The following is a 26,416-nucleotide window of genomic DNA, read 5'->3' as shown; positions in this document are numbered from 1 at the left end:
AAAAAGAAAATAACGCCAGCTACCCGTAAAGGAAAATGAAAACGATACAGGGATGTAGCGACACTGTTTTGCACTTAATTGATCTTTCTCCTTTCTCCTTTCTTCTTCCTTCCTTCCTGATCTGAGAGTAGTCGACTAGAGTTTTTCCCCAATTTGTGGTTAGGCGCTCAAGAGGCGCCTTTCAGCGCAAAGCCGCTCCTTCGTTGCTAAAGGTCGTCCTCTACGGTCGCATATATCTATACCTATCGTTCTCTTTCGTGCTACACAGTTCCACCGCGGAGTGCATCCGTGAAACTGCCGTGTAGCAAACCAAAAGTATATATATATATACATTCTTTCATCGCTATATTCCCTTTTGGTTTCATCATTTTTTTTCTTTATTCCTCCTCGCGTTGTTTTCCTGACTCCCTTTCTGGACCGCCAAGGCGAATTCTCTACTTTTAAAGTATCTCAGCGACTTTTCGTTGAAGAGAAGCACGGCGGAAATGTGACGGGAAGAGAAACAGCTGAGCAAACGGCTCATTCGTTGCATTGAAGAAAGCTCGTGCTAGAAGGACTCCCTCCTCCGCAGCGGCGTGCCCGGTGGAGTGAAGAGGTTGGTGAATGGACCTCTCCTTCCTTTTTGATATGTTCCTTCCTATTCTTTTCTAGTGGCTTCCACTATCAACCTCCTCTTTTTTGTCTCTCTTTCTTCTCTGGTGTTTGGTGTGCTGCCCTGTGATCTTCAACGTTCTTTCTGTTGTGGTTGGTGTTGATGTGACGAAACAGAATCAGCACCCATACGGGATACAACGGCGGCGTACGGTGTCACGGGTTGTCCGTCCTCTCCCACTTGTAACTCTTCCGTTCCTTTTCCTCGTAGCTCAGCATTCCACATGCTACGTCCACGGCTGTCGCTCTCCTCGCTGAAATGCCCACCCAAACATTTCGGCGCCCTTGCGATGCCGTGCCGTCCGTGTAGCACCCTCGGCGACATCCAAGCCTTCATCGTTGCGCTGCGCGAGAGGGAAAAGCTAATCGGCGGAGCCGTGCAACTGTGCATTACGGAGGACATGCGCGTCTTCGCCGAGCACACGGTGTCCTCGCTCGGAAGAGAGCAGCGGCGGATTGTACCGTACCAGAAGGTGCAGCGCGGAGACGCGGCCACCACCGTGGCGGAGGCATTGCGGTCCCTCCAGTCAAACGGAACCACGGCGGCAGCGTCACGCGGCGCATCTACCGTGTCGTCTTCGCGCTCCTTCTTCGAACGTGGCCGGCCCGCCTTAACGGTGCGCCCTACGGTGGTGGATCTGAGCCGCGTTACCGCGGACGAGGTGCGCAGACTTGTGCTCCACATAGAGAACACCTACCCCGCTCTTAAGCTGTTGATGCGCCACACGAGCGGGCAAGACCTGCAGGGCACGAAGCTGCACACCATTCACGTCGAGTTGGTGCCTCGGGCCCGTCAAGCAAATACCGCGCAGCTGCCAACGGATGTGCAGCATCTGGTCGACACCTTCAAAGGGGAGAGCGTGGGGGAAGGCTACCACAGCTGCCTCCGTCGGGCGCTTCGTGACGCTTTCGCCTCCGCACAGCTACCGTGGCCCAGTTTACCCGACAGTGACGCGGCATCGTCGACGTTGCTGGCCCTCTACGCGAAAACGTGGGTGAACGAGGGCTTTCAACTTTTGATGGGTGCATCGGCGTTCTCCTCGTCGCTTCCAACCGACTGCGTGGAGTGCACGGTGCGGCACCCCACGCACGGGCAGGTCCTCGGCACCACGACACTGTCCACGACCGCCGTCGGTCTGAGGGATCTATTAACGTTTTGCGACAAGGTGGCTGCTTCCTACAATCCGGAGCGGTACGCGTCGGTGCAGCAGCGCATACGCAGCTCCCCCTTACATCTTGTGCTGCCCACGTCCCGCCTTCGCGTGAAGCGTCTTCTGCGGAAACTCCTGCACTACCACTACGGCTGCGTCGACAGCGACATCACCTTCGCTGCGCATGAGAAATCGGAGGGCGTTTTTGCTGGTGAGATAACGTTGCGCTTTTCGCCGCCTTGCGTGACCCTCCTCGACACCGTGCCCACTCCATTCTTTGTTCTCGCCAAGACAAACGGCACGGCGCGAGGGAAGGTGTTGGAGCTGGCGGCGGTGCAGGCGATCCAGACCCTTTTCCCCGAGATCTTTGAAAAGCAAATCGCCTACCACGCCGATGTGCGTGCGATCCAGCAAAGCGACAGGGCCTCCGCGTCCGCCAATGTGCCACCGCGCGTGTCGCGTGGCCTCGAAGCGCAGTTGAGGTGGGCAACGCAAACAATCAACGCTGACTTTGTGGTTGAGAGTGTCTTGTTGAGGCAGAACACGCCGTACCCGCTGTGGGGTGTGTCCACCGGCTCCTCCGTCGCGTGGCTGTCGCAGCTGTTTCTATTGAAGCCGTCCGCATCTTCCACGACCGCTGCTGCGGCTGCTTCGACGCCTGACGTCGTGCGGGAGTTGTGCGTCCACGCCTTCGACAACCGCAAGTCGCGCAGTGAGAACAAAGTCGTAGCCGCCGCGCTCGCCAAGTGCTTCCCTGACCTGTGCAGGGCTTGCGTGAAGGACGCTCAGGAGAAAAACCTGATCGATCGCGATGGGGCGCCGACGCCGTTTGAGGGCGTGGTACCGATGCAGGACTCCGATGCGGAGCGCTTTGCGTCAGCGCTCTCCTCCGACACCTGCCTCTCCACTCTCGTACCGACGCGCTCGTCGGTGCTGCAGCCGCTGCCCGCGTGCGACGTGCGTGACTCCGCGTTGGAGTCCTTCTGGAACTTTATCACCGGCAACGCCGCGGAGCAGCTGACGGTGCGTGTGCGGCGAGGGGGTGATGAGAGCACATCGGGCGGTAATGGTGGCTATACGGCTGCATGCGTGGCTGGTGGCGCTGAGAGTGCAGGTGGGATGGAGCGAGTGGTGTGCGAGGCGACGTCAGGTACAGAAATTGGCGCGCTTTTTGCGCTGTTGGAGTCGACACGGAAGGTGATTCGTCGTGAGAAAGGGACGACGAGCACCACCGACAACACAAACAAACAAGAGGGGAGCAGCGCGGGGAGCGCTGATCTCCAGCCGAGGAGCACGATGGAGTTTTTAGCGGGTGTGCCAACGTCGCTGCCCACGTCCACACCCCTCCAAACCTGCATCGACGCAATTGGCCGACTGTACGGACTGCGCTGCTCGGTTCGCATTACACAGGAGGGTGCGCAGTACACCGGCGAGCTGTGGGGGAATTACCCGGTCGAAAGCGCTGTGTTGAAGCACCACGAGAAAGTTGCCTCCACTGTCTTCTTCCTGGACCGCAACTTTTTCCTGGGCCGCGGACACGCGGAGTCCCCGTTCATGTCCGTCGTGCGGGCGGCGCAGAACGTCTTCGAACGCCACGTGCGCGTGCGCCAGCGCGCCTTCCACGAAACGGTGGTGCACGAGGGACGCTTGCACCTCCACCCCGCTGAAAACGGCTGCCTCGCCCGGCTGCTTGATGCCGTGGTGTGCGAAATCAAAGCGACCAGTGGGAAGGCTTTGACGGGCAGCACGCTGATCCTGCGCTTCCATCACGGGGAGCTGTACCAGCTTGCCTTCTCCGTGGCATCCGGTACGCAGTCCATTGTGCTGGAGGAGACCGTGAGCCGACAGCTCCTCGGTTGCCTGCACGACTTCTGCACTCGCGTGAGCGTGGAGACAGGCGTGGAGTTCCTCCCGGCGCCAAAGCTGGCGACCATGGAGTTCCACACACCGGAGCAGCTGCTGCGGCTGCTGTGCCAACTTGCCTACGGACTCGACCTTCGAGTAGAAGTCCAGCAGGTGCACAAGATCTGGCACTGCCGCCTAAGCGTCCCCGTCACCGAGGAACTTGCCTGCTGTGTGGCGGAGTCGTCGGCGAGTCGGAAGAAGGAGGCGGTGGACGCCGCGGCGATGGGGGCGCTGAAGCGTTACTTTGCGGATGCGGTGCCGCACATTCCTTCGTTTGCCGCTCTTCCCCCTTCGCAGAGTGGCGAAGCGGATGTGGACGCGGTCCCGACAAGCATGGACAACTACACGTTTCAAATGTCAAATGCGGTCGAGGACGCGCCTCCCTCGACGTAGTTCTCTAACCTTTGTCGCGGTGCGTGCGTGGGCTGCAGGAGAGTTTCTTGTCTTTCACGTTCCCACAGGGAAATCGTGTTTTGTGAGGCGCAACATCGCGGGCTTGCTTTTGTTGTTTCTGTCGTTCTATTCAGATATGGTCGACGCTGCCGTTTGACGGTGAGCAGGCGAGATAACAGACACACAGATAGTTTCTTCTTCACACATGTGTAGCAGATGGCGTTGTTGTTTTGAGGAGTTTCTTCGTACGGTGGCTCTCGTGGGGAAGTGCACGTCCGCTCGCAGCGCGCTACCGAAAACGGGAAAGAAAAGAAAAGGAAGGAAACCGCCAGCGTGTGCGTTTTCTCGGTGGCGCACGTTTTTTCCTTGTGCAAAGTAACACCGAAGGAACGCACGTCCGTTGAGGCGACAACAAGAATATATATATATATGTATGTATTGTTGCGCTACGACGCATCTCTTACGCCGGAATGAGTTGGGGCAACGTCGCTGTTGGAGAGGGCAGTGCCGTCGACCAATGAGAGCAGGGCGCGATCTGGGAAGGAAATTCCACTGCGTTTTGGTGATGCCTTTATGAAGCTTTTGTACTCCCCTCCTCCATTGCTTTATCGCCTCTTTTTTATTGTTTCTCTGGCTCTCTCTCTTACCTGCTTCGTTTCTTCGTTCCAATCTTCATCTGCAGCTTACAAGTCGTTTATCTATTTTTCCATTGTTGAGGTCGTCATGCTGCGCGCGTCGGCTGGCAGCATCCTTTTCACGCCGGTGTACGAGTGCACGTCGCCGTCGGCGCCGTACGCCTACCTAATCGAGATCGATGGCGTGCGCATCCTGTTTGACTGCGGGTGGAATGACGCCTTCGACCCGATGTACCTAACGCAGCTGAAGCCGCACCTCGCCTCGGTGCACGCGGTGCTCATATCCAGCCCCCACATCAATGCCTGCGGTGCGCTGCCCTTCGTACTGGAGCACATCGCCCCCGGTACGCTCGTGGCGGCCGCGGGTGCAACCTCCAAGATTGCCGTCCACAGCGTTCTGCACCCTTTCCTGTATCAGTACCCCAACTCGCACACCTTTGCACTGGACGACGGAAGTCACTTCAACATGACGGTGGATTCCATCTACAACAGCTTCCGCATGATCCGCGAGCCCTACGGAGGAAAGGTGACGATCAAGCACGATGACATGGAGGTGAGCTGCTTTGCGGTGTTCGCGGGCCGCATGCTGGGCGGCTACGGCTGGACGATCAAGTACCAAATCGACGAGCTCTTCTACTGCCCTGACTTCTCGGTCAAGCCGTCGTACGCGCTGAAGCGCTTCAACATGCCGACCACGGCGAACATTATGTTTCTCTGCAGCTTCCCCTTCCATCTCTCCGGCGCCAGCAGCACCAAGAAGTATGAGGAGCAGCTGCAAGCCCTCTTTAAGGAGATGCAGCACACCCTGCGTGGTGGCAGTGACGTGCTCGTGCCGGTCGACGTGGCGGGGCGCGGGCTGGAAGTGCTCAACACCATCATCCACCTCCTCGCCGAGCAAGGCGGTGACAAGTACAAGGTGGCGATGGTGGCCTCGCAGGCACAGGAGCTCATCGACAAGGCGGCCACCATGACGGAGTCGCTGCAGGACGATCTCATTTTGGGCGACCAGCGCCTCTTCGCCAACGTGGTTGCCTGCCGCAGCGCGGAGGAGGTAATGGCGCTGCCGAGCCCGAAGATCTGCGTGGCTGATGGTGCCGCCCTCGACTTTGGTCCCTCCGCGGAGCTGCTGGAGTACTTCGTGAAGGGCAACCGTGACGGCGCAGACCATCTAATTGTCTTCGTGGAACCGCCGCTGCCGGGCACTAACGCGGCCGCCATCGCCGCGGCGGAAGACGGCGAGCGACTGGACGTGCACATCACGCGTCGCAGCAGGTTGAATGGCGAGGAGTTGGAGGAATACTACATTGAATTAGAGCACGATATGGAGCAACGACGGCGCGAGTTGGAGGCGCAGAGCGCGTTTAACGTCGTGCAGGACGACGACGCAGCCGGCGCGCGCGAGGCGGACGACGAGGAGGACGAGACAGATGTGAACGCACGAGGCGATGCCGTGGGCAACACGCCGGCACCCGCGGCTTCTGCGTCCGGCACCAGCACCGGTGCCACCACCGGTGGCAAGCTACCTACTTCGGCCCAGGGCGCTGCTCTGCAGCCGAAGTCGAAGCCTGCTGCTGTCAGCGCCACCACCGTCGGCCTCGTGTTGCCCTCTCCGCTTCACTACTTCTCCAGGCACCTCTGCTTTCCCGTTCTCGAGACCACCGGCACGCTCAGCGCGGCGGCGCTCAAGCACGTCGACGTCGCCTACGGTCTGCCAGTCAGCGACGAGGAGCAGTTGGTGCTGCAGAAGCGCGCCCCCACGCGGCTGCAGAGCGACGCCGGACCGGAGGCCCTTCTGGTGGAGAACGACGCGCAGCGACTCGCGAACATCCCGTCAAAGATATCACAAGTCGCCGTGCAGGTCAACCGGCGATGCCGCGTGGTGCTGTCGGACCTCACGGGCTACCCGGACGCGCTGACGATGAAGAGTATATTGAAGACGAAGTGGACGTTTGCGAAGAAGATGGTTGGCCTGCGCGGCGGTGCGGACGACGGCCGCGCCTTCTTGCACTTCTGCCGCGCCGAAAAGGCGATGAAGTGCGGCTCAAGCGTCTTTACCCCCAGCGTGCCGCGGACGGCGCTCGAGCTAGCGACGCACGTGTACTCTTACGCCGTGCAGCTCGAGGCGAGTCTGGCGAGCAACTTGGTGCGCGGGCTACGGCCGGTGCGCGAGTCGAAGTCGGACAGCACGTGGGAGGTCGGCTGGGTGGACGGGGAGCTCAGCGGGGTGCTGACGGAGGCCGACTTCAACGAGCCTGCGGCGCAGCGGAGTCGGTTGGAATTGTCGTCGTACTCTCTCACCACCGTCGCGCCGGAGAAGACGCAGGCGTGCGCGACGCAGCGGGAGCTGAAGGGGTTGCAGAGTGGCTCCTTCTTCGTAGGCGACGTGGACCTGCAGCGGCTGCGAGAGTCGTCCCGGCTGGACAACGGTCTCTACAGTGAATTCCACAAGAAGGCCCCGCTGCTTGTGTTTGACGAAGGCGTATGTGTACGCAAGGGTGGCGACGGCACCGTGACCATCTCCTCCATTGCCACCCCAGCGCTTTTTGATCTCCGCCGGGCGGTGTATCGGCAGTACTCGCAAACGCTCTAGCGTGGAGGAGCAGCGGAACGGCTCTCTCATGACTTTCGCTGGGGGTACTATTTTTTCTCATAATTTGCATTGCTTTGCGGTCAACGTGCGACCTGCAATGTACGTGTGAGGATGGGCGCTCAGTCACTGCAGTCGTGCGTGTTTGAGATGGTGCTTGAATGAGTATCTCTCTATGGATATGTCTCCACAGGCGGACTTTTTTTTTTGGCTGTGCTGGTACGCGTTGGCTGTGAAAGAGTCAACAAAAAGTGGAGGTACTTGAAGCAGGATGAACAATAGTATTAACGGCACAAAGGAGGAGTGAGGAAATAGCTCGGTGCAGAAAATGGACGCTGCGTCGGTAGTCGTCACCGAGTCCGTCGAGCACGTAAACTACGTTGACTACGCCTCACGGACGCGCTGATCTCCGTTGTTGTTCTCAAGGAATTTCAAGGGGATACGATAATGGCTCTCTTGCCTTACTTACTTTTGGTATCTCTCTCCGCTTCTTCTTTTTTTTTTCAACTATCCTGTTCCGTGCTCAGAACACTCACATAGGCCGCTGACGCTCGCTACTGCATCCTTTTCTTCACACTAGCGACGAGGTCCATACATAGATATTCCTCTTCAATTATTTTTTCGTCCGTTCTTAGCTCGGCAAGATCGGCTTGCGGGCTTCATGGCGGACGCTGCGGACAGTCTCCTACTCACGCTGGAGGTGGAGGCGGCAGCGGCGCGCAACGCAGAGTTGAGCTGCACCGTAGAGGCCCTGCAAGAGGAGGTACAGCAACTGCGTGGGCGGTCCCTCCCCTCTGTCACTTCCTCTCCCAAGCAAACGGTGAGCAACATCCCTTCAGCGCCTGTCAGGCCAACGCCGCCACCGGTCGATGAACCGCGTGAGGTGTTTCTCGCCCTCGACGACCTCCTTTTCGAGGTGGCCGACATCCGCTCGCACCTGCTGTCCACCACCTACGTGGACCTGACTTCGCGTACCTTCGACCCCGACACGACGGTGACCGCGCGTGCGTTGCGTTGCGTCGCGGAGGTAAAGAAATTAAAAGAGGCGCTCTTGGTTTCTCAGCAGAGCACCAATGTGCAAATTATGGAGTTGCGGCGCGCACTCGGGGACCAAATCGCAGCGAATGAGCGTCAACAGGCGCACTTCGCCGTGCAGCGTGCAATGCTAGAGCGTCGCTGCGATGATCTGCAGCGGCAGTGTGACGATGTCCTTGCGAAACAGGGCGAAAAGGTATTGAATCGTGTCATTCAATCTCCTGCCGTGCACAATGAGAAGCATGAGCAGCGTGGCGATGCCGGCGCTGGCGGCCCGCCTTAGCACCGTCTTTTTCAGTAGAAGTGTACCTCAACTGGCGTTTTTTTTTTGCTGTTTCTGCTATGGCTGGTTCTCCTCCCACGTGAGGTCGTCTGCAATGAGGCCGCCAAAGAAGAAAGACAGAGGAAAGACAGTCACTGCCTTCAACAGTGCGCTCGGAGCGCGTTTGCATACGTGTGGTTTTCATGAAGAGAATGGGACGACAGAGACCGCACTTCGACACGGCGCCCTACTCCCTACATGACTCGCCCCTTGCCGAGTGTGTTAGCTTCATTCTGTTCCCTTTCTCGCATGCACGATTTCCGCATCTTCCTTTTCCATTCTCTTTCGTTTTCTTTTCCTGCCGTACTGCTTTGCCGCCTTCGAAACGAAAGAGTGCAGTTGCCCGCCATGGAGATCACCGAAGAAGACGCTCATGCGCTGTCGTGGGCATTCAGCGCACCCCCCGCCGAGGGAGTTCCCGCGTTGGAAAAAATAGCGGCGCAAATCGCCTCGCTCGACGAGGTGTCTCTTCACGATGTCTCCCATATTGAAACGACCCTCACAAGTTCGAACGTGGATGCGCGAGAGCTGATGACGTCGTTGGTGTCTACCACGCCGTCCTTCACCTCCCCTGCGCAACTGGCGCTGTACGTGGTGATTGCTGCACGTGTTTACGTGGCCCTGTTCGCGGAGACGGTGACACGCAGGAGGCGTCTTGCGGATGCCAACGCAGTTTCGATCACCGACGGGCGCTCAACTGTCGCCGAAGGTAATTCGGACCCCGTCAGCTCTGTGGTAGGTTTAGCACTTCCGACGATGCGTTCGTGGTCGCGAGACCTGATTGCCGTGATGATCCGCTCCATACTGCCTCAGCTGTGCCTGCGAGACGCTCAAACGCACACGCTTTCCACATCGCAGCACCTTCGCAATGGCGTCCCTCTTTCCCCCTTTTCGGAAGGAATATGCGAAGAAGTCAATCCCGATGGAGGGACAGACAACGCAGAGAGGCAGCACCTGCTCCTCCTTGAAGCACTCGCTGACTACAACGTCCCTCACGCATTAGCGCACCTCGTTAACGCCGTTTATCGCACCACTCGAGACAACACGGTGTGTCCGCTGCTCCTCTCTACGTACGCCGCCCTCTACCAGATGGAGTCCTATATCGAACGTGCTGACAACACCGTGGGCACCGCCCTGTCGACGGGGGCGTCGCTGCGAGAATGGCGACTTCGCTTTCTTCGTGAGGTCGACGGTGCCCCCCGGGAAAAGAAGGAGAAGAAAATGGACGCGTCAGCAGAAGCGAAGCCAACACGTCCAGCCAATGCCGCGTCTTCGTTGGATGCCGCTGTGGTGGAGCTTCGTTCTTTGATCGGTGAGTTGGTCCATACCCTGCTTGTGGAGGACGTCGATGACATGTGGTCGTTTGCGATCGTCCATCTGCACGGACCCGTCTTTCCCAGCATCAGTGATGCGACGATGTTCTCGACGGATCTTGAGCGCGGCGTGGCGCCACCCGACACGACCGCCGCGCTGCTTGCACGAGAGCGTGAGGAGGAGATGGATGCCTACACCCTCGTCGAAACTGACGACGTGGATGAGCTGGGCAGAGGTAATATTGATGTTGAGATGAGTTCCTCCTTCGAGCTTGGGCTGCCTTCTCCATTGTCTCGTCAAGGTGCGCTGCTGCTCATCGTGGATGTGCTGCGTGACGCACGTGTGTGTCCGGCCGCGCTGTACTCCATGTCCGCCACCTCGTTGCTTCTTTGCGTCGCTGACGCCCTCCCGGTGGCGTTGACGTGCACGTGCCGTGCAGCACTCATGCGCTACCTGCTGCTGCTGCACGACATCGTCGCCGCCATCCCGAAGTACAGCGTTGACTGTGTTGGGGAGCAGCATGCCCACGGTGCGCAGCCGACGCCGTCAATGGGATCGGTGTTTACACTGAACAACACGCAAGCCTTCGACGCGTGCCTCACGAGGCGCTACGAGGCGCTCTTTGCAATAGAAAAGGAGCTCCTCTCGGTGTCAGCGCTGTGCCCCTCCGATGAGCATCGCCGCGCTGCCCGCGTCATTGCGTTGGAGCTGCTGGAGAGATTGACTGAGGAGCCACGGGTGCGAATGCATCTTTCTCTGCTGACGCTCTGCCCGTATCCGTCCATCGCACGCTTCTTCCTGGAGCGACTGCTGGAGGACTGGTGGGCGCAGGAGCCACAAAACCGTGTGCGCACAGCGGACACCGCCGCTGCTGTTGCGGGTGCTTCCCCGGCAGCGTCGGCGCTGTCCTCCCCGCTGTCGTCTATGGCGCCGATGGGCTTAGGCGGGTGCATGGTGGCGTTTCTCCAGCACGTCGTGGGAGGCACGCAGGGGTTCCTCGACCCGCTCGTTGTGGCGCTCAACTTCGTGCGCGTGGCGGCGAGTCGGCAGCGGTGGATTCGCGATATTGGGCAGAACGCAGCGAGGCGGTCGGCGCCACTGGGGCAGCAGCAGCAGCAGCAGAATAACGACCACGAGCCTTCTGCCCACCGCGGCTGGGCTCAGCTGTTCGACGTTGTAACGCGAGATGTTCTACCGCGGTGCGAGGAGCTCATGAATGTGCCGGATGCCCCTGCGTCTTCGCCGTTTTCAGCGCCTCCGTTGTCCCCTCTCGACGCCTTTTCGCTCCGTTGCGCTGTGGACGGTGTGAAGACCGCCTTGTCGTGACGCGGAACGGACAAGGGGAGGCCACCGTGACGATTTCTTTGTGCAGGTGCATCAGGGCTCTCGACACGGCGCGAGAGAGTGGTGGTGGCGCACGGCTGCACAAACGCCAACACAAAATAACGCACACACACAAGCTAACATCGGTACCTTCTGGTTGTGCGGCGGCACAACGCTGCGTTCGGCGTTTCCACGGCAGAGGGATTGAAAGGAAACGTTTTTGCATGTGTTTTCCTCTTAGACTCGGCGAAGACGATCGAAGCGCGATCAGCGTGTGAAGTGTGACATGCTGACTGGACAAACCGCAGGTAGGTGGGATTAACCTACAATGCATTCAACTCATTTACTCTTCTCTTTCTTTTCTTTTCCTTCTCTCTCCCCTCGTGTCTCTCCTTTCCGCTGTTGGCGTGTCTGTAAGGCTCTGCAACGTGCGCTGTCATTGCCACGAGTGTGAGTTGTTGTGGCACGAGTTTGCCATCTGCGGATCGCGTTACACAAACACACAATCACGAAAGAAAGAACCGCTGTTGTAAACGTAAAAGCAGAAATGCTGCGCTCGGAAGTTCTGGATGCCGAAGTCGCCAAAAACGTCTCGGCGTACACGAGTACCATTACGCCCTTTGCCGAGCGCCGCAGTGGTCTCTACCTCACCAAGTTCGAGGTGGCTCGCATTGTCGGGGAGCGGGCCAAGCAGATCGTAAACGGCACTGCGATCTCCCTGCCCGCGACCACCTCGGGCCGCGACGCCGTCGAAACCGCGGAGCGCTGCAGCGACGCGCGTTCCCTCGCGGTGGACCCCGTAATGATGGCGAAGTACGACCTCATTCAACGCAAAATTCCCATGCTGGTTCGCCGGACGTGGCCGGATGGCATGACGGAAACGATTCCGGTGAGGGAGCTCATGGTGGATGCAACGACGCTTGACCTACAGTTTTAGCGATGCTTCAGGTGCTCCTTGTTTTCGGGGGAAGGGGGAGAGAGCTATTCGCCGTTGACAGCGAAAGAAAGGACGCCGGCTGCTCTTGGCGCGCTGTCTCTGCTGATGTGCTTGCGTGACTCGTACGCTAACAAAACTGGTGGGAGTAGGAGGGGTGAGTCTCTGTGATGTCGTCAAGTAAATCTTTAACCGCGTAATTCGTATTAGATTCTAGTTTTAAAGCTATGCTCTGCAACGCCACCGCCGTGTAGTCAATGTGGCACTACCGCTGTCAAGGAGGTTATGCCGGGTGATGTGCGCACCGCTTCGCTCACGCGCCCCGGGGTGTCCTACCGACCAGCAGGGGATAAATGAAAAAGAAAGAGCGCTGCTTCTTTTGTTTCTTTCCTCGCTGTATGCGTTGCTGATGCTGCTGTAAACCGAGAAATGTGCCGAATTCATATTGTTCTTTTATAGAAGGGCGACCCTTCCACGACAGCTCGCCCACCTCTCCGCTTTTCCTCGATCGCCTTCCTCTTCCTCTCGTTCACTGCATCACAAAAACGTCAACAAACGCTTTTGGGTTTCTCACCGTTTTAAGCTCGAAACCGTCCCTACACATTTTTGTTGTTGTTAAACGGCAACCGTCAACTGTCACTGTCAGCTGTCTCGCTGTCTCTCCTCACATTTCTTTTCGTTTTCTACGTTCAAACACTCTTCACAGTTGTGGCCTTGGGTGCACGTGGCGCCACCCGTACTCCGCAACAGCATTCGCAACGCACAAGGAGTGAACTCTCTCCTCGCATTCGTCTGTATTGATCTCCACACAACTCTTTTTGCCTTTTCTATTAATATTTTTTTTTGGGAATGCGCCGCTTCTTTGTGTCGTCGGTGTGCGTGTCTGCCCCACTGGCGCGGTGGCTGCACGCGCGTGATGACGTGCGGAACATCGCCGTCATCGCCCACGTCGATCACGGCAAGACGACGCTCGTGGACAGCATGCTGAGTCAGTCCGGCACCATCGTCAACGCTCACAACCGAGTCATGGACAGCAAGGACCAGGAGAGGGAGCGCGGCATCACCATTCTGGCGAAGAACACCGCCATTCTCCTCGACGACGGCAAGCGGCGCATCAACATCGTCGACACACCTGGCCACTTGGACTTCTCAGGTGAGGTGGAGCGCGCGCTGCAGATGGTAGAGGGCATCATTTTGCTGGTGGACGCGAAGGAGGGGGTGCGGCCTGGCACGCGCTACGTGCTGCGCAAGGCGCTCTCCCTCAACCTGCGCCCCATTGTGTGTCTGAACAAGATAGATAAGGACGACCTGAACATCGACAAGACAGAGCAGGCCGTCGAGGACTTGTTTCTCGAGACGGCCCATGATGATGGCCAGCTGGACATCAAGTTCCTCTACGGCTCCGGCCGCAGCGGGTACATGAACAGCGAGCCGAAGAAGGAGGGCACGCTGCAGCCGCTGTTCGACACCATCTTCGATCGCGTCCCCGCCCCCGCCACGGAGGACGCAGAGACACTGCAGATGCTCGTCGCACAGGTCGACGAGAATGAGAAGAACAACACGAAGCTGGCGATTGGCCGCATATACAACGGCACGGTGCGCGTCGGCGACGTCGTCACGGTCGGACTGGAAGACAAGCGGATGGATGCGCTTGTCAAGTCCATTCATCTCTACTGCGGTGTACAGAAGATGCCGGTGCAGTCCGCCAGCTACGGTGACATCTGCATCTTGGAGCTGCAGGAGCCGATTGGGCAGAAGGTGCCGCTGAAGATTGGCGGCACCATTGGCAAACAGGGCGACGTGAAGCTGTTCCCCTACAAGAAGCCGGACGCCCCGACCTATAGTCTCATCCTTCAGGAGAGCGAGGCGAGTTGGAAAGGCAAAGAGACGAGTGATCAGCTGGGTACTCTGACGGCCATCCGCAGGCGGCTGGAGCGGGAGGCGATGGTGAATACGGCGCTGCACCTTAGCGGGATGGACACGAAGCAGGTGACGATGCAAGGCCGCGGGCCGCTGCACCTCTCCGTGATTATTGAGGACATGCGTCGCGAGGGCTACGAGTTTGAGATACAGGCGCCGAAGGTGCTGACCCGCGTAGTCAACGGCGAGGAGTGCGAGCCCTTCGAGCGGCTTTCGTTGGAGTTCAAGGAGAACTTGGTGTCCGAGGTCGTCTCCTTCCTCAGTTCCAAGATGGGCGAAATTGGCGAGGTTGAGCAGGTCTCGAACGGGCGGGTGATGATGGAGTGCGTGATGCCGGTGCGTCTCATGTCGAACGTGCCGCTGAAGTTCCACACCTTGACGGGCGGCGACGGCGTTTTGAATCACCAGTTCGACTCCTATCGACCGATGGCGGCTATGGACACGGAGCGCGACACCGGCGCCCTCATCTCCGTCGACTCGGGTGAGGTGACGGATTGGTCCCTCTCCGGCTTTAGCACGCAGGGTCGCTTCTTCGTGCTGCCGGGAGATCCGGTGTTCTACGGGCAAATAGTAGGTGAAAACCTGAAAACGCCGCTGCAGAACCTCGGCGTCAACGTGTGCAAGCGCAATGAGCAGCTGGGCGGAATGCGATCGAACGCGAACGACAAGGCGAACAGCAAACGAGGCGCCTCCAAGGCTATGCGCTACACCTTTGAGGACTGCGTTGCGTGGGTGACTGACGACGAACTGGTGACGGTGACGCCGAAGAGCATCCGCATGCGCAAGCCGAACTTCAACGGAAAGACGAGCATGCGCTCTCTCAAGAAGAAGTAATGGCGTGTGTGGGTGTGTGATACATTGTGTGCGTGCATGGAATAATTTATTTCCCCTTTCTTGTCTGTTGTGGTACGCGCAGGTTCTGTGATTAGCTTCCATTTCCTATGCGTTTGGTTGCCGTGTTTCTCGATCTTTCTTTTTATTGACGTCTGACCCGGTTGTCGTCGCCCGCACGTTCGTGATCGAGGACGTGTTTTATTGCTCTTGTTGTTGTTGTTCTGTCCCTTCTGTACGCATTGGTGCCGTGGTGGTTTTGGTGACGATGTCGATTGCTGGTTTCACAGGAGTATTCTCCTCTTCTCACATAAAAGATCTCTTCTTTAACGTTTTTCTTTATTGTTTTGGAGAGTCATTCCGTGGAGCCCTCTTCGTGTTTTGCCGAAGTCGTACACTTCTGTTTCTGTAAATCGCACTACTGCCGCGGTGGCTGTCGACTCCGTCTCGCCTCGCCGTTTTCTCTTCTCGAGCTCTCACTTTTCTTTTATAACTAACTCTTCACTCACGTCACATATTCAGCGAGATATTCACGATCGTAAACACATCGCGCAATGAAGTTGCTCTTAGGGGTGTCAGTACTCGTCTACAGCGCACAGGAGAGCGGCACTGTGGAGTGGCAGGTGAACACGCCGCCTGCGGTGCAAGAGATTTCAGTGATGATATGAAGAACGAAGGTGCCTCTGTGTACGCGCTACGGCTGTCTCGTGTATATCAGCGTCACGAAGTGGGGAGATGCAAGCGCTGATCAACTTTAGGAAAGATTGACCCGTTGCATTCTTTTATTACGATTAGTTGAACCGAGTACTTGCTTGCGGTTGCGTGGTTACAGTGACTCTCTTGTGTGGAGGAAGGAAGGGGTGGTGTGGAGGGAATACTCGTCCTTCTTTTATACCTTTCTCTCGTCTCTTGCAATTCCGTCTGACCGGCTCAAACGCGTGTTATGGCTGCTCAGCTATTCGAATCTGCTTTATCAACGTTGCGACAGCGTATAAATATTTTTTCTCTTAATAGTTGCTGTGAGGAATCACTAGTAGTGCGCTTCTCGGCGTCCTTTTATATCCACGGATACTATTGTCTTGAAACATACATCTTCTTTTTTTTCATTTCGTCCGTCGCTGGCGCCTCCACCGCTATCGGAAGTGTTTTCATTATTAACCAGCGCATACGCACGCACGAAACGTAGTTGCCCTGATGTTCCGCACTCTCCCTAATTATCTGAAGGTCGCCGTGTGCGTGAAGCGCGTGGTGGACTATACGGTGAAGGTCCGCGTCAAGGACAACAAGGTGCAGACGGCCAACTCCAAGATGAGCGTGAACCCCTTCGACGAGATCGCCATCGAAGAGGCGATTCAGCTGAAGGAGAAGAAGTTGGCAACGGAGGTCGTCGCGGTCACCATTGGCAGCAAGAAGGCGGAGGAGGTCCTCCGCACCGCCATGGCGCTCGGGTGCGACACGGCGGTCCACGTGGTGGTGCCAGACGCGGCGGCCGAGACGGTGGAGCCGCTGGCGGTGGCGCAGATTCTGCAGAAGCTGCACGAAGACCTGAAGCCGGACATTTGGATCCTCGGCAAGCAGGCCGTCGACGACGACTGCGGCTGCACGGCGCAGCTGCTCGCCGGCCTCTTGAACGTGCCACAGGGCACCTTCGCGTCCAAGGTGGAGGTGAAGGGCAACGCTGTCACCGTCACGCGCGAGGTGGATGCCGGGCACCAGGTGGTGGAGCTGACGACGCCGTGCGTGCTGGCCGCGGACCTGCGCCTCAACACACCCCGCTTCCCGAAGCTGCCGAACATTATGAAGGCGCGCAAGAAGCCGATCGACACGCGCGACGTGGCGGCGTTCGGCGTGGACATCGCACCGCATCTGTCGACGGAGGTGGTGACGGAGCCAGAGACCCGTAAGGCTGGTGTGAAGGTGAAGTCGGTGGACGAGTTCTACGACAAGCTGTGCAACGAGGCGAAGGTGCTTTGAGCAAGCGGAGAGATCGAGAGAACGAGAAGGAAAAACACCAGAGAAGAGGCACTCGCTTCGCCCTCTTCATGTGTTCGTTTCCACAGGAAAATAAAAAGGAAGGTATCAATACATTGTTTTATCGCTCTTCACGAGACCTACTCAGCTATCTTTTTTAGAGAGTGGGTGGTCACGTAGTTCTTTTCTGTTTATATGCATTAGTCGTTTCGTTTTGCTTCGCGCTAAATTATTTTTTTCTTCTTCTTTCGTACAAGTGTTATTTCATGCGGTGGAGACGAACCCAAACGTGCAAGTTGAAAATTGCGCGGTGGATCGCAATGCAGATTCCTCTCCACTGCCGTGAAAGGAGACGAAGGTGCGTGAATCGAATATGTGAGCGTGCGTAACTGCGTTTGTGCTTCGTACAATGCAGAAAACGGAAATCGAAGAAACGTGTGGTGCTCATGTTCGCAATGGACGGTTTCGTTGCGCAGCGGATGTGCTTTGCTACCGTCTTCCGCCTTTACCCGTGACAGAGTTCATTGCCATGGGCAATTCATATTTGAACTGGCAAACCCGACTGAACCCAAACCTAGCCTGTGCAGCTTCCCGACAGAAGCGGCGTCGCTTTTGTATCTTCTCCTCAGTCCGTCTTGCTACCGCAAATTGCCGATTTTACTCGGCGTTGTTCTCCTTTCAACCTGCGCTTTCCATACATTCTTCATTCTTTATTTTCTTCCCTCCTACTATAGGTTTTGTTTCTACTGCACCGCACCGCAGAAGCACTTTTCCACAGCAGACTTTGCTGCTGCTTTTGCTGTCTCTTCAACTTCTTTCTCTTGGGCCGGTGCACGGCCGGTGCAAAGGCTACGTTTTGCAAACAGGCGCCGTCTTCTTCGCGTTTACCCACACCGAGACGCCCCCGCACCTCACATCGAAGGAGCGATGCGCCTCACTCTGAAGCTTGCCCGGATATCGCAGGTGCCGGTACGGGATGGGGTCGCGACATCTGCGCTGACGTACTACCCGCGCTACGCGCCGCCCCGGCGCATGACCCTGAGCTCCTCGTTTGACAGCGTGAACGATAAGAACCGCTTTCTGTCCCTCGATATTCTCCTCCAAAAACTGAGCGGTTACGTGGGGCGACGGCAGTACAAGATGAGCTGCGACTTGAGCTCGCACATGGAACGCTTCAAGGAGCTCGGCGTTGACTTGCACGAACTGAAGTTCTTGCAGCGTGAGGAGCTGATGGAATTGCTGAATGACCAGCTGCGGCTCACGCACGCCGAGAAGGCCATTCTCTTGACTGCACTGGACAGAAAACTGTGCGGGGTGCTGTGCCGCGACACGACGCGACACTCCACTCGGCTCTGCATGAACCCCGGCCTCGCCGAGCACGGCTGGCGGTGCGGGCAGCACGGACACACGAACGACGTCTACTTCGAAGGCAAACAGCAGGCAAACCCCGCCGTGCTGCAGCTGGCGCACCGCTCCGCCGCTCGCGTCGCACGGCGGGACGGGATCGATGTGGAGGTGCGCCACCAGCCCGACTTCTCCATTGTGGGCCGCAACACCGCAGAGCTGCACCCGCGCATCTGGAACGCACCGGCGAACACGTCGTACGTCGTGACGCCTATTGGGTTTGAATTCCGTGTCCACCCAGACGATCCGCGGGCGCAGCAGCAAATCGAGGAGGCGGCCGGGGAGTGGGAGTTGCACCTTGCGGTGATGCAGCAGGTCATTGCGGAGGTGTTGGAACTTTACGCGGTGGAGCGGGAGCCGCAGCCGCTGCATCTCGTGCCGGGTGAGATGGGCGAGCCGGACCTCCCGGAGGTGCAGAGCAGCGCTTTCCACTCCCGAAGCTTCGCCGGCGGCACCCCCAACAGCACCGTCGTCGAGCACCGAATGATGGACGCTAATGGGCAGGAGCGGTCGTGGTTTCAGGCCCCACTCCCACAGCGCTTCACCGACGGCGTCCCGCAGGTGCTGCCGTTTGCGCCGACCATTATTCTTCACAGCAGTTACCGGCACATCGAGCGGGACGTGAGTTCCGTCGACGTGAGCCGGCGGTTGATGCAGCCGGTGGTGGACATTGCGTGTTTCGTGCACCCCAGCGCGTGCTTCTGGTGGAGCGCCGAGGACGAGGAGAAGTCGACGCAGCTCATTTTGGACTACGCACGGCGCATGCCGTTTGCTCTCCCTTTCAATTTGTACTTCCGCGTCGACCCGGCGAAGTTTCTGCGTGCCCACCCCGAACAGGCGGAGGAGCGCGAGCACCTGCTCAGCGCCAAGGCGAGCTATTTTGACATGCGCCACTTCCGCACTGCTCAAAAGGCTTCCTGATGTGCGATGACGATTCTTTTCTCTCCTTGTTTGCCAACTGCTGTAGTGGATTTCTCTTCACAGTTCATGACCGCGTTTTAATCTGTGAGGACACGCACCGATGCTTTCTTCCAGCGGAATGATGGAGCGGCTGACTTGCAGAGGCCAACGGAGCCGAAAGAAACCAGTGCCGCCTCCACTTTGCGTTCTGCACCAAAGACAGTTTCCGCGATGAAAGAGCTGACACCGCACAATCTCTGCGGTTTTCCGTTGGAGCCGTTGCAAGCAATGTGACTGCTTGACTCTCCGACGCCGTAGTGCAACTCGAATGCTGTCCCCTCGTTGTTATTCTCCATCTTTACCACTCGTGCCCTTCTTCTTTTCTGCTTCATGCGGTTCTGCGACGACCACTAACAAGAGCTGTTTTCCAGCGTATTCATTATCATGCAACGGTAAATATCTTTCTACGCGCCGCTTTTCGTCTCTCATTTTTTTAATTCTTACTATTATTTGCCCCTTCCGTGCTCGTTCATCATGCCCAACAAGAACATCGCCAAGATGCGTGCACGCGCCAACGCAAGCCCTCAGCGTCTCTCAGAGGAAGAAAAACTGAAGCGCCGCGAAGAGCGCGAGGCGAAGAAGTCCGCCATTCCGACGTGGCTTGTGTGGTCGATGGCGGTGATCATGTTTGGCTCCGTCGTAGTGAACATTTACTTCGCGGTGGTGACGTCTCCCAAGATGAGTGGGTAAGGTGCGACGTGGTGGGTACTTCCAGGGATCTGAAATGCGGCTGCGCTCTGGATGGGTGCTCGCGTTTTCTGAGGGGCTGTTATACTTGAAACCAGAAGAAGAAAAATACGCTCAAGATAAGATGCATTCGTCTTTGTTTTTCTTCTGCAGTGGAGGGTGGCCGACCTCAAGCGGTGAGCCACGACCGCGGCACCCCCTCGAAAGGCGTTTTTAATGTTTTGTTGTAGTTTTAATGACGATTGGAGGACGAAGTGAAGGTGTCGGGGGCAATGGAAACCGCGTTGGTGCACGGATGGATGTGTTTGGCGCTGCCGTGTTCTTTGTATTTCATGTCTCCCAACTCACAGGGCGTATTGCATCTTTCTTTGTCGAGGCATACATGTGTGCTGGGCTAATCATTACACACATTGTGTGCAGCATAAGGAGTTTGCTGTCTTGCTGAGTTGCACTGCAACCGATTGTCAATGCCTTGTTTTCTTTTTGTTTGTTTGTTTGTAGAGTGAACGTCTCCGTGGGTGTTGCGTCGTACCGTTTGCTGTGGCGTCGGTGCTCGCTGTCCGGCCTCAAAAATCCGAATGAATGGACACGATGGAATTTCCTGTTATTGCTCGCTAGCACATATCTTGCTCCTTTCGCAGAGAACACACATGAGGTGAGGGAAAGCGGTGAGGTTCCTCGCCTTCCTGCTCGCTCTGGTCTGTGTAATGTGCCTCCGATGTCGCGTGGGCGAAGGCGTGAGCGACAGGTGCAGCACCATCGCGAACGGCTGACTCTTCCCCTTCTTTCATGGACCTCCTTGTTCTTCCTCTCGTCTCTGGTTTCACTCCGTCCTCATCGTTCTTCGTCGGAGTGTACGCGTGCAACAACCTCAAAAATAAACGGTTTAAACGTGCAGTGACGCATTCACAGAAGTCAACTTTACCAAGATCGCCGAACTCCACCACGTCGGGTTTCGCATCGTACGTCAGGGGAAGGTAATCAATCTCGCCAACTATCATGTTCAGCCGTTGCTGCGCGCTCTATAGGAACTTCTTCGCTCGCACCTTTCAAGGTGGCATGGGCACGAATGTGAAGCGTCCATACCGCATCGACATCCGCATGGAGCACGACAAGAAGCGTCGCATGCGTCGCCGCAACATCGGCACGCGTCGCATGATGAAGTCATAAATGCACCTTTTGTGAGAGTGTGTGTGGTGGGGTGGGGGGGGGGGGGGGTCCGGCGAAGGGCGTTGAGTGTGGAGGCCGGCATTGCTTTTATGGTGGGCCTCCGTGAACGTATTTCTTTGCCGTTACTCTCACAAAGACTCTTATGGCCCCTGTTGGTTGGTCCCCAGCGTTGTGGCACTGCCAGCCCGGTTTGACACGGTACGGAGCAGGCCCTCTTCATGCTGGCTTACGGGATTGGCGATATGTGTTGAGGATGGTCGGGCTGTTGTGGGCGTGAGTTGTTTGATCGTTCTACACTTCGCATTAGATGAAGAATGCATATGTATACACAAATCATAGTGTTTCCGTCGTGTTGGCTCTCTCTTAAGCTGAGTCCACGGCTCTGAGCTGCGCTGGCACCATTCAAGTGTGCAGCATCATGTAATCGTTGTCCTGCGTGCGTGTCTATCATCGCTTCATGGAGCACTCTGCTTTCTCGCCATTTCCATCGCGGTGGATCGAGAAGAGCGGTGTTCGCGGTCGTTGCTAAGACGCTCTCCATTGGTCTTGTATTTCTCTCTTCGTCGCGTGCGTCTTCTCTCCCGTTTCTCCGCACTCCTCACAGTCGTAGCTCAGCTTTCTCCCATTGAGGAAAAGGAGTAGCTTCACTTTGGCTTTTTTGTTTTCTTTCTTTGCTTTTAGCAGCTATGCAGTCTTCCCTCTACGGAAATGCGCGGGCGGCGAAGGCGTCACCGACGGGACCCAACCGCTACGAGCACATGGAGGAGGAGATGCACCGCGAGAATGAGGCGATGCTGCACGCATTGGGCAACAGCGTGTCTCAGATGAAGACAATGGCTGGTCACCTCAACCGCGAGGCGGAGGAGCAAAACGAGCTGCTCAAGACTCTCGACAAGGCCTTTCAAACCGCGCGTGGCGGCGTCCACACTGCGGTATCCTCCGTCAAGAATGTGATGGACCGGTACGGGTGGAAGCACACCTTGGCGTTTGGTGTGGTGGGCTTTTTTGTGATCTACGTGCTGTACTACATCATCTTTCGTTCCGCCAAAGCCGCATAAATGACTGCGGAGGGCTGTGCTTGATTGGGTATGGGTAGAGGTGTGCTCACACGCTGTTGTTGTAGACGCGAGTTTTTTTCATGAGATGTGGAGGCCACCGCACGATATGGAAGTGTCGTTTCTTTCCGCTTCTTCGCGGAGCTGCTTTATCTGGGCTTGCGTGCTTCGCCTCCGTTTATGCGTTGCTTACCTGCGCAATGAGCGTGCGTAGTGCACTACTCAACAGGGAAAGAGAAGAAAAAGAAGGACATTTTTATGCGTTTGTGCAGCGCGATTGAGACACGAAAAACTACCGTTTCTGTAATATTTTTCCAGCGAGGAAACGCCGCTGTTATTCGCTACCGCTCTCACCTGGATGAGAAGCTCTGTTGTGTGGCCACTGCTGCCACTGCGGTTTATGCTGTGGCGTGTGGCTTGAGTACCGCACTGTGTCACTGTTCGTTGCTCGACGCGAAGTTAATTCGAATTCACACGAACATTGATATGGAAAACTCCTTTCGATTGCTTTTGAGAGTTTTCTGCGGCGTATTTCTGTTCTTTATCCTCCTCTTCTTTTCTGCCGTTGCTTCAACGCGTGTCACTTCAACCGCACCCTTTCTCCGCGGGACAGCTTAATTCTCAGTCAGCGCTACGAAGTCGCACTCAGTGAAGCGCTCTTCACACTTTTTTCTGCTTTGTCGATTGCAAGGAGGCACGAGGACGCTCTTCACCGCGAGACTACATTCATCTCTCCTCCTCGAGTGAGATCGAAGCATGATCCGCCGACTGACTGCTATGCCGGCGCGGTGGGCCGCCACGGCCGCCTCGAGCATCGGCGCCTCCTCGCGTGCCTCCATGCCGCGGTGGTGCGCCACCAAAAACGAGGCGCCTGCGGACGATGCGGAATTCGAATTCTTCGAAGACGATTTGTGGTTCCTCGATGAAATGTTCGACGAAAGCGCGGGGGATTTGTTCTCGTACATTCCCGAGGCGGACGCAAACCTTCTCGGTAACGACCAGGCCACACCCAAGTAAACAGCACCACGCTGCCTCTGCGTATCGAAATTTCTCTATCTTAGTCCCCTTACCTTTTTCTTAAAAGGAAAGGGAAGGGTGCACAAGTACTTTGTTTACAGATGTGCGCGTGGGGAGTTTGTGAATGCTAATGGAAACGTGATAGATTTGTGATTGCTGATGGTGGTGCCACAGTTTATATATTTTTGGAGTGCGTATTGGATGCTTTCGTCAGGTGTTGTTGTTTTTTGCATACATCCGTGATCTCTGACGCCGGTGTGGTAAGCAGAGACAGAATATGCTCACCTTCGTAAGTAAATGAATAAATGAAGAGATCCATATGCAAGTGATGCGGTGATGGCGAGAAGAATACGTTGTTTGAGAGCGATCTGTTCCGCGCCGTTTCGTCTGCGTGCGACATTGCCCGGGAGAAGAGCACCACCTGAATGATAAAACTAAACGGTCTAGGCCTCGGCTTTCTGTTTGCACCTTTGTCTGTGGATAGCGCGACTGGTTTGTTGTCGACGGATGTCAGTTTAGCGGCCTACACGTGGTGTGCTTCACGCAGTGTGCGCTGCGCACCTTTGCTGACACCTGTTTCTTTCACTTGTCTCCCTTCTTCCTCTCTCTGTTGCACCCGGCTGAAACCCCACCAATCTGGTAAACAATGGCGGTTTCGAGCTGGCGGATATCTGCGTGCTCAAAAGCACATCTCTCCTGACGCGCTGCAAAAAGAAGACGAAGAAATCGTCAAGAACTTCATCTTTCCTTTTCCTTTTCCTTTTCGTTTTGTGAAAGATAACGTCCTTACCCGCACCAGCTGCTGTGTACCTAAGTGGTTTCTTAGGCCCACATTGTTGTCCGCATCTCTGCGCAAGTTCCCGCTTATCGTTGGGAATACTAAGCATCTTCATTCGTAGCTGCTCTTCTCCCCCGCCGCGTACAGCTGAACACGCCAATTTGAGCGTACCGCAGCAACCGACTTTCGCTCTGTTTCCTTTCGTCTCGTATTTCTGTGTGCGGTGTAGCTGAACTCGGGATTTGGCTTTCACAAAAGAAAAGAGTCGTCTTACTGTCCACACAACATGACCGCTCCTGTCCAGCGCACGTCCGTCTACATCGGCGATCTGCCGACGGACCTGCCACGGCCCGAGGAGGCGGTGAACAACCTCTTCAGCAGCGTAGCCCCGGTCATGTCGGTGAAAGTGTGCCGCGACATGGCCACGCAGCGTTCCTTGGGCTACGCCTACGTAAACTTCCAAACGACCGCGGATGCAGAGAAGGTGATCGATGCCCTCAATTACACCGACATCGTCCCTGGCCGTCAGATCCGTGTGATGTTCTCCATCCGCGATCCCCTGCAGCGCAAGAGCGGCATGAACAACGTCTTTGTCAAGAAGCTGGAGCCTTCCATCAACGCCAAGGCGCTGCAGACCGCCTTCAGCAAGTGTGGGCGTGTTCTCTCGTGCAAGGTGGCGCTGGATGCGGAGGGCAAGTCAAAGGGGTACGGCTTCGTGCAGTTCGAGAACGCCGAGGGCGCCAAGGCAGCTCTGGAGATGAACGGGGCGAAGATCGGTGCGAACGAGGTCGAGGTGGCAACGTTTGTGCGCCGCGCAGACCGTGACGCGCTGGCTTCCAAGTCCTTCACCTCTGTCTACATCAAGAACATCAAGGGGTCCGCGACGGAGGCGGAACTGACAGCCGCCTTGGAGAAGTTCGGCAAGCTGCAGTCCCTCTTTCTGGCGGAGCACCCGCCCTTCGCGACTAAATTTGCCCTCGCCGCCTTCGAGCAGCACGAGGCGGCCGTGAAGGCGATCGCGGAGCTCAACGAAAAGATAGACAGCGGACTGACGGAGGAGAGTGTGAAGCTGGTGGTCTGCCGCGCCCTCTCGAAGAGTGAACGTGACCGCGAAAAGAAGAAGGCGGCGTCGCTCTACCAAAACCACGGTCGCAACCTCTACGTGAAGCACCTGCCGGAGGACATCACTGAGGAAAAGCTGCACGAGCTCTTCGAGCCGTACGGCAAAATCACGTCCTGCGCGCTCATGAAAGACGGGAACGGCATCTTTAAGGGGTTTGCCTTTGTCTGCTTCGAGGACCGCGAGTGTGCCACGACGGCGATGCGGACGCTGAATGGGCAGTCCATAGAGAATTCGAAGAAGCCTCTCTACGTCAGTCAGGCGGAGCAGAAGGACATGCGTATTCGCCTGCTGCAGCAGCGGCGTGCGGCGATGCGCCACCAAAGTCGCATGGCACCCCCGATGGCCATGTTTCCGCAGCAGTGGCCACGCCAACCCTTCCCGCAGATGGCGCCGCCCATGATGCCGCCGCCGCCACCGCCAAACATGGGCATGCCGCAATTCATGTCCGGCCCGATGATGCGCCGCCCGATGATGCAGCATGGCATGCCTGGGCAGCCGATGCGCGTGCCGAACCGCTACACCCAGCCGCGCGAGCAGTACCAGCCCGTACGTCATGAGGGTGTCGATGTGAACTACTTGGGCACCCTTGCCCCGGAGCAGCAGAAGAACTATCTGGGTGAGCTGCTCTACGGCAAGATCATGCCCGTGGAGTCGGCCAACGCGGCCAAGATCACCGGCATGCTGCTTGAGATGAGCCGCGAGGAGATCTTTGAGGTGCTGGCGGATCCAAACTCTCTCATGGCCAAGATCCAGGAGGCCAACGCGGTACTCCAGCAGCATGCCAGCAGCTAAGACATCGTTACCGAGGCGTCTACCTTTTTCGTTTTTCCACGGTGTGCAAGAGATGAAGGCGGCTTGCTCCATACTTATGTTGTTTTTGACGTAGGTCCAGAACCTCTTGGATGATCACATCCTCCGTGGAAGTGGCACGGCAAGTTGCCCTTGAACTCTCCGCTTTGAGAACAAATGCGACTTATCGAAAGGAAAGCACGATGTAGCAGCAGCAGCAGCAGCGTCCCGTAATGAACGACCGTTGTAGGTGAAAGGCCGGTCCTTGTGTGTGTACGTCGGAAGGGTATCTGAAAGGTTCTTTCATCCGTTCAACTTCGTCTTGGCGTATTCAGCAGGTTGTCATTTTGGTCAGTTATTGTGTCTTGAGTTTCTTCTATTTATTTGCTTGTTTTTGTTGTTGACCCTAACTGACCCCGCACGCTGTACCCGACGTATCTTCCGTGGGTTTGTTTGAAGGA

The 26,416-nt window shown here is 56.8% G+C and overlaps 13 protein-coding genes across 18 annotated transcripts; all 13 read left to right on the top strand.

Moving 5' to 3' along the window:
* Positions 1–127: 127 nt before the first annotated feature.
* ABB37_05253 (putative mitochondrial hypothetical protein) lies at positions 128–4,100 on the top strand (the record flags this gene model as incomplete). Of its 3 annotated transcripts, none has more annotated exons than XM_015803204.1 (1): positions 128–4,100. In XM_015803204.1, the coding sequence occupies exon 1, from the start codon at positions 942–944 to the stop codon at positions 4,098–4,100; it is 3,159 nt and encodes a 1,052-aa protein (XP_015657846.1). In that variant the 5' UTR covers positions 128–941. The 3 variants fall into 3 exon arrangements, with proteins under 3 accessions (XP_015657846.1, XP_015657845.1, XP_015657844.1); XM_015803203.1 differs by having other exon boundaries at positions 131–4,100; XM_015803202.1 differs by having other exon boundaries at positions 768–4,100.
* A 681-nt stretch (positions 4,101–4,781) lies between these two features.
* On the top strand, positions 4,782–7,325 carry ABB37_05252 (putative cleavage and polyadenylation specificity factor; the record flags this gene model as incomplete). Of its 2 annotated transcripts, none has more annotated exons than XM_015803201.1 (1): positions 4,782–7,325. In XM_015803201.1, the coding sequence occupies exon 1, from the start codon at positions 4,824–4,826 to the stop codon at positions 7,323–7,325; it is 2,502 nt and encodes an 833-aa protein (XP_015657843.1). In that variant the 5' UTR covers positions 4,782–4,823. The 2 variants fall into 2 exon arrangements, with proteins under 2 accessions (XP_015657843.1, XP_015657842.1); XM_015803200.1 differs by having other exon boundaries at positions 4,790–7,325.
* A 523-nt stretch (positions 7,326–7,848) lies between these two features.
* On the top strand, positions 7,849–8,640 carry ABB37_05251 (hypothetical protein; the record flags this gene model as incomplete). The annotated part of the gene is made up of 1 exon (XM_015803199.1): positions 7,849–8,640. The coding sequence occupies exon 1, from the start codon at positions 7,984–7,986 to the stop codon at positions 8,638–8,640; it is 657 nt and encodes a 218-aa protein (XP_015657841.1). The 5' UTR covers positions 7,849–7,983.
* Positions 8,641–9,010: 370 nt separating this feature from the next.
* Positions 9,011–11,319, top strand: ABB37_05250 (hypothetical protein; the record flags this gene model as incomplete). The annotated part of the gene is made up of 1 exon (XM_015803198.1): positions 9,011–11,319. Exon 1 carries the CDS (start codon positions 9,028–9,030, stop codon positions 11,317–11,319), a length of 2,292 nt encoding a protein of 763 aa, XP_015657840.1. The 5' UTR covers positions 9,011–9,027.
* A 414-nt stretch (positions 11,320–11,733) lies between these two features.
* Positions 11,734–12,253, top strand: ABB37_05249 (hypothetical protein; the record flags this gene model as incomplete). Its single annotated transcript, XM_015803197.1, has 1 exon — positions 11,734–12,253. Exon 1 carries the CDS (start codon positions 11,864–11,866, stop codon positions 12,251–12,253), a length of 390 nt encoding a protein of 129 aa, XP_015657839.1. The 5' UTR covers positions 11,734–11,863.
* A 579-nt stretch (positions 12,254–12,832) lies between these two features.
* On the top strand, positions 12,833–15,004 carry ABB37_05248 (putative mitochondrial elongation factor; the record flags this gene model as incomplete). The annotated part of the gene is made up of 1 exon (XM_015803196.1): positions 12,833–15,004. The coding sequence occupies exon 1, from the start codon at positions 13,100–13,102 to the stop codon at positions 15,002–15,004; it is 1,905 nt and encodes a 634-aa protein (XP_015657838.1). The 5' UTR covers positions 12,833–13,099.
* Positions 15,005–15,955: 951 nt separating this feature from the next.
* ABB37_05247 (putative mitochondrial electron transfer flavoprotein) lies at positions 15,956–16,975 on the top strand (the record flags this gene model as incomplete). Of its 2 annotated transcripts, none has more annotated exons than XM_015803195.1 (1): positions 15,956–16,975. In XM_015803195.1, the coding sequence occupies exon 1, from the start codon at positions 16,196–16,198 to the stop codon at positions 16,973–16,975; it is 780 nt and encodes a 259-aa protein (XP_015657837.1). In that variant the 5' UTR covers positions 15,956–16,195. The 2 variants fall into 2 exon arrangements, with proteins under 2 accessions (XP_015657837.1, XP_015657836.1); XM_015803194.1 differs by having other exon boundaries at positions 15,989–16,975.
* Positions 16,976–17,705: 730 nt separating this feature from the next.
* Positions 17,706–19,297, top strand: ABB37_05246 (putative mitochondrial hypothetical protein; the record flags this gene model as incomplete). Its single annotated transcript, XM_015803193.1, has 1 exon — positions 17,706–19,297. Exon 1 carries the CDS (start codon positions 17,900–17,902, stop codon positions 19,295–19,297), a length of 1,398 nt encoding a protein of 465 aa, XP_015657835.1. The 5' UTR covers positions 17,706–17,899.
* Positions 19,298–19,693: 396 nt separating this feature from the next.
* Positions 19,694–20,026, top strand: ABB37_05245 (hypothetical protein; the record flags this gene model as incomplete). Its single annotated transcript, XM_015803192.1, has 1 exon — positions 19,694–20,026. The coding sequence occupies exon 1, from the start codon at positions 19,811–19,813 to the stop codon at positions 20,024–20,026; it is 216 nt and encodes a 71-aa protein (XP_015657834.1). The 5' UTR covers positions 19,694–19,810.
* An 894-nt stretch (positions 20,027–20,920) lies between these two features.
* ABB37_05244 (hypothetical protein) lies at positions 20,921–21,193 on the top strand (the record flags this gene model as incomplete). Its single annotated transcript, XM_015803191.1, has 1 exon — positions 20,921–21,193. Exon 1 carries the CDS (start codon positions 21,023–21,025, stop codon positions 21,191–21,193), a length of 171 nt encoding a protein of 56 aa, XP_015657833.1. The 5' UTR covers positions 20,921–21,022.
* Positions 21,194–21,796: 603 nt separating this feature from the next.
* ABB37_05243 (hypothetical protein) lies at positions 21,797–22,251 on the top strand (the record flags this gene model as incomplete). Its single annotated transcript, XM_015803190.1, has 1 exon — positions 21,797–22,251. Exon 1 carries the CDS (start codon positions 21,880–21,882, stop codon positions 22,249–22,251), a length of 372 nt encoding a protein of 123 aa, XP_015657832.1. The 5' UTR covers positions 21,797–21,879.
* Positions 22,252–22,860: 609 nt separating this feature from the next.
* Positions 22,861–23,265, top strand: ABB37_05242 (hypothetical protein; the record flags this gene model as incomplete). The annotated part of the gene is made up of 1 exon (XM_015803189.1): positions 22,861–23,265. The coding sequence occupies exon 1, from the start codon at positions 23,005–23,007 to the stop codon at positions 23,263–23,265; it is 261 nt and encodes an 86-aa protein (XP_015657831.1). The 5' UTR covers positions 22,861–23,004.
* Positions 23,266–23,924: 659 nt separating this feature from the next.
* Positions 23,925–25,958, top strand: ABB37_05241 (putative mitochondrial poly(A)-binding protein; the record flags this gene model as incomplete). 2 transcript variants are annotated; one of them, XM_015803188.1, is made up of 1 exon in its annotated part: positions 23,925–25,958. In XM_015803188.1, the coding sequence occupies exon 1, from the start codon at positions 24,330–24,332 to the stop codon at positions 25,956–25,958; it is 1,629 nt and encodes a 542-aa protein (XP_015657830.1). In that variant the 5' UTR covers positions 23,925–24,329. The 2 variants fall into 2 exon arrangements, with proteins under 2 accessions (XP_015657830.1, XP_015657829.1); XM_015803187.1 differs by having other exon boundaries at positions 23,951–25,958.
* Between the last annotated feature and the right edge of the window lie 458 nt (positions 25,959–26,416).

Source organism: Leptomonas pyrrhocoris (assembly GCF_001293395.1).
Source record: "Leptomonas pyrrhocoris isolate H10 chromosome Unknown, whole genome shotgun sequence".
Lineage (NCBI taxonomy): Eukaryota > Euglenozoa > Kinetoplastea > Trypanosomatida > Trypanosomatidae > Leptomonas > Leptomonas pyrrhocoris.
Note: the sequence above shows the minus strand (reverse complement) of the source record. Positions and strands in the feature narration are given on the sequence as shown.